The sequence below is a fragment of the Nicotiana sylvestris genome, chromosome 2, assembly GCF_000393655.2.
Source record: "Nicotiana sylvestris chromosome 2, ASM39365v2, whole genome shotgun sequence".
Lineage (NCBI taxonomy): Eukaryota > Viridiplantae > Streptophyta > Magnoliopsida > Solanales > Solanaceae > Nicotiana > Nicotiana sylvestris.
In genome coordinates this window covers 23,221,172-23,227,801 of record NC_091058.1, presented here as the reverse complement: position 1 = coordinate 23,227,801, position 6,630 = coordinate 23,221,172, and the positions used below count along the sequence as shown (strand labels likewise).

The 6,630-nt window shown below is 32.2% G+C and overlaps 1 protein-coding gene across 1 annotated transcript; it reads right to left on the bottom strand.

Moving 5' to 3' along the window:
• Positions 1-4,174: 4,174 nt before the first annotated feature.
• Positions 4,175-6,403, bottom strand: LOC104216918 (uncharacterized). The gene is made up of 2 exons (XM_009767054.2): positions 5,392-6,403; positions 4,175-5,000 (listed from the first exon to the last, which is right to left on the bottom strand). The coding sequence occupies exons 1-2, from the start codon at positions 6,020-6,022 to the stop codon at positions 4,369-4,371; spliced, it is 1,263 nt and encodes a 420-aa protein (XP_009765356.1). The 5' UTR covers positions 6,023-6,403; the 3' UTR covers positions 4,175-4,368.
• Positions 6,404-6,630: the final 227 nt, after the last annotated feature.

Below are 6,630 nucleotides of genomic sequence, written 5' to 3'. Positions count from 1 at the left end.
TATGCATCTAAAATCTTTTTAAATGGCTTATACGATTTAACTTATATGACAATCCCTGAAGGATTCAAATCGCTTAAAGCATGTAGAATTCTTGGTCATGAAGTACTACATCTTAAGTGCAATTTGTGCACATATGTATTTTGCAATAACTATAAGCATGATAATATGATTGCGGGAATCTCTATGGAGATATTGAAGAGGCCATTCCACAACATTTTATGAAGATATTACATATCTATCAAGAATGGTGATTTCAAGGTGCAACATATTTATTCAAGTTAATATGGCTGATTTATTTATCAAATCTCTACCAACGATCTTTTGAAGATGATGCACATCATTGGAATGTGAAGGCTCAAAGATGTGAATTGATGCTCTCATCAGGGGGGACTTAATACGTATTGTACTCTTTTTCCCTAACAAGGTTTTGTCCCACTGGGTTTTCCTTGCAAGATTTTTAACAAGGCAACCAAAAAGCGTATTGTTAAATATGTGTACTCTTTTTCCTTTACTAGAATTTTTTTCCCACTGGATTTTATTTTAGTTAAGGTTTTAACGAGGCACATTATCTGTTGAATAGATATTCAAGGGGAGTGTTATAAATAGAGTTTTATTTAAGGTGAATGTCTATAGTTTAGAGAGATTGTAGGGATTTTACTTGGTGCCTAAATCGCCCTTTCCCTATAAATAGAAGAGTCATATTCCATTATAATTGACCTCAAATCAATAAGAATCATCCCTCTCTGTTTTCTCTGCAATACTTTTCTTTTTCTTTTATTGTTTCATAACACATTTATAAAAATAATTCTATTATTAAGGGGTTGGCGAGTGGGCACCACTTAGCAAGGTGAAATTAAACATAGGATTTTTTTTGATTATTTCCAAACTAGTTTATTTCAATTGAACTAATGTGAAGGTACTCTTCTCCCAATCATATTAAAACGTATCTTTCGGCGTTTAATATTTTTTCTCTAACCATTTTTTCTTCCCATAGGAAAATAATCGTTTTACAAAATCTTCCCATAGGAATTTGCCCTACATTCTTTTTGTTTTTGTTAGTTTTCCTTATTACCTGTGTTATTTAACGAGGTTCATTCTCCGAAAGGGTATGTAGTAAAATGTAGAAGACACAAACATATCATTAATGTGTTTGGTAAGATGGAAAATATTTTTCAAAAAGATAAATCATTATTTTGTGTTTGATTAATAGAGAATATCTTCCAGTGGAATTATTTTCTACTAAAGAGGAAAAGTAAGGAAATTTTACCTCATATATCAAATTATTACACCGTATTTATTATGAACCAAAATAATTTTAAATAATTATTACTTATAGCTATCTTTTTTATTTTATAGCAAAATAGGTATTTACTTACTATTGAGGCATGAAATACGCCACTTGAGTTCTTCCTCTCTCTTCCTTCTATCTCTCTTCGAGCAAAACCATGACTTCTCGAGTGGGTAAAAACTTTTCCAGCCTCCGATTAATTTTCCATCTCGATTCAGATGCTTAGGATAGTACTAACATGGTGGAATTTGAAACGCAGTTGATTTGTGGGCAGAACTCATAGCTGCTGAAAAACAACAATTTGATTGTCCCTCCAAATCAACCTCTGGAACTAAATATTGTTTTCTATCGCCGCCAAAAATTCTAGATCTGGCTATGGCTACGCCAGAGAAGATTTGAGGGCCAAATTATTTTTAGTTGATACAATGTATATATTATTTTGCTTGGACGAAAAGCGTCATCTCCGACGAACCTTCTTCTCTTCTTTGCTATTTAGGCACATATAGTGATACAAATATATTGTATTGTGTGCAAATACACTCAAATACATTATATTTTGTATAAATACAATATTTCGCTTGTATTTACATATTCTGAAGGTTTGTATTTTTTGAATACAGCCGAATATCACTATATTTTGTGATTTTTTGTTGTTTGAATACAGTTGAATTGAATACAATGTATAATAGTGAATAATGAATATCTATTAATTGAATACACTATATACAGTTGAATTGAATATAACGGTATACACCCTATTTCTTGATTTTTTTGTTATTTGAATTTTAGGCGAATTTCGCTATTGTATTCGTGAATGCAGTAGCGAGAATACAGCGAATACAGTCGCACATCTGGATTCCCCTATTTTTAGGCGAATTCCACTACTGTATTCATGAGTACAGTCGCGTAACAAATAAATAGTAACTATATAAAGTAATTATATATGTGGTAGCTATAGAAAGTAAATAGCCAATAAACAATAGTGGTTTTTGAAAATTTCTCGAAAAATAACTCATTTTACTTTTGGGAAGAAATCATTTTCCTTCACAACCAGAGGCGGATGCAATAAATCGATACTCGGTAGTGTCAAATGTAATGCATTACCGATGGGTTCAATTGAACCTATAATATTTGATGCGGACTAAAAATTTATATGTAAAAATTTATTGAAATTGCAAAAATAGTAGATATGAACCCATAAATTTTAAAAGTATAAGGGTTCAATGCTAGAGTTTTAAAAGTTAAGCTCATAGGGTTTAAATTCTGGCTCCGCCTCTTGCACCGCATTCAACTGAACCTAATACTTTTAACGCGGAGCATAAATTTATGTGTAAAAATTTACTAATATTATAATATATAACAATATTAACCCATAACTTTAAAAATACAGTGAGTTTAATGCTAAAAACCTTAAAGTTTGAACATATAAAACTTAAATCTTAGATCCGCCTCTCAAACATTTAAAGATGATTATCAATCTTTAGCACTAAAGAAGTTCATTAGATAACTATCCAATCTGCTACATTATTATCAATCTTTAATAAAACTTCTAAAAAAAAGAGATTTTCCAATATCCGATCAAATATTGGAGAGCATCTTTTATAGAAATATTTTTAAGAAAATAAGTCATGTTTTTTGGAAAACAAAAATGTGTTCCTTCTTATCAAAAAGTGTGTATTGTAATTTCAATGCAGTGCCTTGGAGAATATCTTTTTTTTCTTTCATCCTTGGAGAATATCCCAAGAATTAAAATAAATAAGACTGTAGTAGGGTTAAATTTTCCTTCCTCAAGGATAAAAGAAAGAAAGGAAAAGCTTAGCTACATGAAAATGAGAAGTATGAAAGCCACATTATGGAGGGGACAACAAGACATAAAACATGAAAAACAAAGACAGAGAATTTGTTGTGTTGATGAAGACCCAAAAATACACTTGTATTATCGGATTTCTGTTACGCTACAGAGGTCCAAATTATGCAATTTTAAACAATGCGTATCAGCATATGCTTCTTGACATGCAAAATTTAGCAAGAATTGATGTGCTGGGATTGTTTGTTTCTGCCTTCTTGTTTGAAATTGACTACTACCAAAGTAAAATGACCCATAGGACCAACTTTTATGGGAGATAAATGCAAGTCAGTATCAGAATTTATTTCCAATTTTTGTGCAGTCCAATCCATAAAATAAATGCATACTACTCTGTTCTTGTATTTCCCAAGGACTATTACAAAGGTTACCTGTATCTATTTGTATTTCGACTTTGACCCAAAGAACAGTACTAATTGTAAAAAAATAACAGGAAATCCAGCGTCATTATTCATACAGAAAGACAAAAGTTAATGAATGAGTATGTTCCCCTGAATTAATATCCTACTGAATCGTGCAGGTTAAGTTCTACTAACTTGTAAGAACAAATTTTGGCTTTTACTGACGTTCCAATTCAAATTTGATATGTCCCATTTCATACTGTATTTATGAGATTATGGAACCGTCCAGTTGGTGATTTGAATAAGGTGGATATGAATAATACAACAACTAGAATCAAAATTATTAAACCGTTTGAACTTCTACTTTAAGAATTTAAACTTAGGGAGAAGGAATGTCTCAACTTATTTGATCAAAATACAAGAGATTACACGGGTATTTATACAGAAATTTATGAAATAAAAGGAAACAAAATATGCTACAATTAAGGTAAATCCAAAATTAATGCTGCGTAATATTCACAATTAATGTAGAACATCTCTAAGTATACCGTATCTTAACACCTCTTATACACTTTTTTTTTTCCAATTCTAATCTCTCGCGACCGGTGACAAGTTATGCAAGTGTTATGGTCACATGTCTTTATCGGTATAGAGTAGATCTAAGAACATTTCACTAGCAAGTAGCAAGTAAAAATCACATGTACCTCATTGCAAAAGAATAAATTTACACTTGTTAAGAACAGAATGCTTCTCTAATAAGAAATAGAAAGAGGAAAAAAACTACCCCCAAAAAAAAAGGAATGATTGGATGGATGAACAAATATTCAGAACTTCAATTGAATTACATGAAAGAATGGCTCAATCACCTTGTGTTTTTATGATTTGCAGATTACCACAAAGCATGGAAGCAAAGCTTTAGAATTGAGCAAATAGAGTTCTTCAATATTTGAGTAGAGTCCTACTTTTCCAGCCAATGAATCAAACCCTGATTGACCAATCAATTCTTGAACATTTTCCAAAGGTCTATGCACCCTACCAGCAATCACTCTGCATACTATTAGAGCCTTTCTCAAAGATATATTATCATCATTTTCCTCAATTGCCTCTAATGCTCTTCCACTTGTAGAAGCTGTAAAAACTGCAACCCCACCATTAATTTCCTTCTTGATTGAGAATCCATGTCTTAGAATCCTGCAAACTTTGCATTTTTCTGATGTACATAGGCTAGAAGAACCATTCATACCAAGAGAACATTCAACAGTTGTGCCATAGAATCTTAATAGCTCATTTCCATCGGCTAAGCAACGAGGATGTTTCTTGGCAAGTTTGCTGGCTTTGATCTTTACTAATTCGCGATACTCCTCGAATTGAGCTAGTACTTTCTGCATATTGTGAACCTTCAAGATTCTCACTATCCCATTTGAATTGTTTTCAGGCTTTGAACAGCTTGTTCTGCATATTATCTCTACAATTTTCCTTGAGGAATCCCCTTCAATAAGTTCAGTTACTGCAAAACAAACAAGAATATGCTTTAAGGCAACAAATTCACAAAAAATTAATATGTACTGAAATCATTCAAGAGAAGTATTAGAAAGAATGTTCTTTAATTGCTGCACTGAAAACAGAAATTTGAACCAACTTCAAGAAAATGGATTAGATACAATTACTCATTAATTTACTCATCAAAGGCAATTGGTAAACATTAGCAATACCACCAAAGGCAGTGGTATAGTTGAGAACTTAGATCTCTCCATCATTAATCAGATATCTCGAGTTCGATAACTTTTTGGTTGGAAGCTTTTTCCATCTAGTGGACTTACCCGGCAGGAATTCAGATACCAGATAGTTGGACCGGTAAAAAGGTAAACATTAACAATAAGCAAGATAGATATAAATACCAGCATGTTTGGAGAGATGATGTGCTTCAACAGCTTCAAATTTAGCAAATTGTTCACCACATTTATGACAATTCAGAGCTGAAAAACCATGAGAATCTGCACCAGAAGAAGCCTTAGGCCTAGAAACAATACCACCAAATCCAGACCCTGCTTTTCTTGATAAATTCCCAGGTGACCCTTTTCTTATAGGGCTACCAAAACCTCTATATTTTCTTGAAGATCCAATATGGTGTCCTCCTGGACCAGGTGTCCCTGGTTTTAAGGTACCCATAAAAGCAGAAATACTCTCAACATTATTTCCACTACTCCCATTACCATCATGGAAATTACAACTAGTAATCTTGAGTTCACATGTTGAATTGCTTAACACAACTTCATGTGTAATTGGATTCAAAAGCTCACTGCTTCCAATAGATCTTGGACTTTGTAATGGTGGCTTCTCCATATGCCTTTTACTTCCATGTATAACATCTTTCAGATTTGCTATTGACCTTGAACAACCTGATCTACTTACCGTCTTTTTCGTCGATATTTTGCTTAAATTTTTGCCATCAATTCTTGGATCATGAACATCTCTTAGCTCTGATTTGCACTGTAATGATCTCTTTAAAGCAAACCAAACTGCTGGCATTTTTTTTTTCCTCCTCCTGTCTTCTTCTTTGACCTTCAAACTAAAGAAATCTTGAAAATATACATTGATCAAAAGTTTGGAGTATAAACTATTGGTATTGGGAAGGAAAAAAATTTGTTAAGAAAGGAAATCTTCCCTCCATATATTTTTTCCAATTTGAATAGGAAAGTCACCATTTCTGTAATTTTGTGTCCTATAATGTACTAACCATAATAAATACTGTAGTATACTAAGGTCTAAATTTATGGAAACTTCTTCAGATACATTATTCAGATTTCCAAGCAATGAAACCAACACAACACGTTTAATATTCTAACATTCATTAGATAAATCAGCATCTAAGTTATGGTCTTTAATTGCGGGTTAATTAATGATAGCGATATTATTCAATGGGAAAGAAGAACTCTGCCGTAGAATCATCCCACAACGTGACATTAATATACAAACTAATTGGTCATAGTACATCTAAAGGGAAAAGACAATTACGCCCTCTTCCCATTTCATTTGATTGAATACAGAATTTAAAATATTAATTTGATTTGTATATCTTATAAATAGTAGAATTAATTGCGTCAAAATTTAAACTTGTTAATTTAAAAAAATTTGAA

Coding starts and splice junctions, on each gene's coding strand:
- LOC104216918 (XM_009767054.2), bottom strand. CDS start 6,022: ATGCCAGCAGTTTGGTTTGCTTTAAAGAGATCATTACAGTGCAAATCA. Junction 5,001..5,391: donor TCATCTCTCCAAACATGCTG/GTATTTATATCT, acceptor TTTGTTTTGCAG/TAACTGAACTTATTGAAGGG.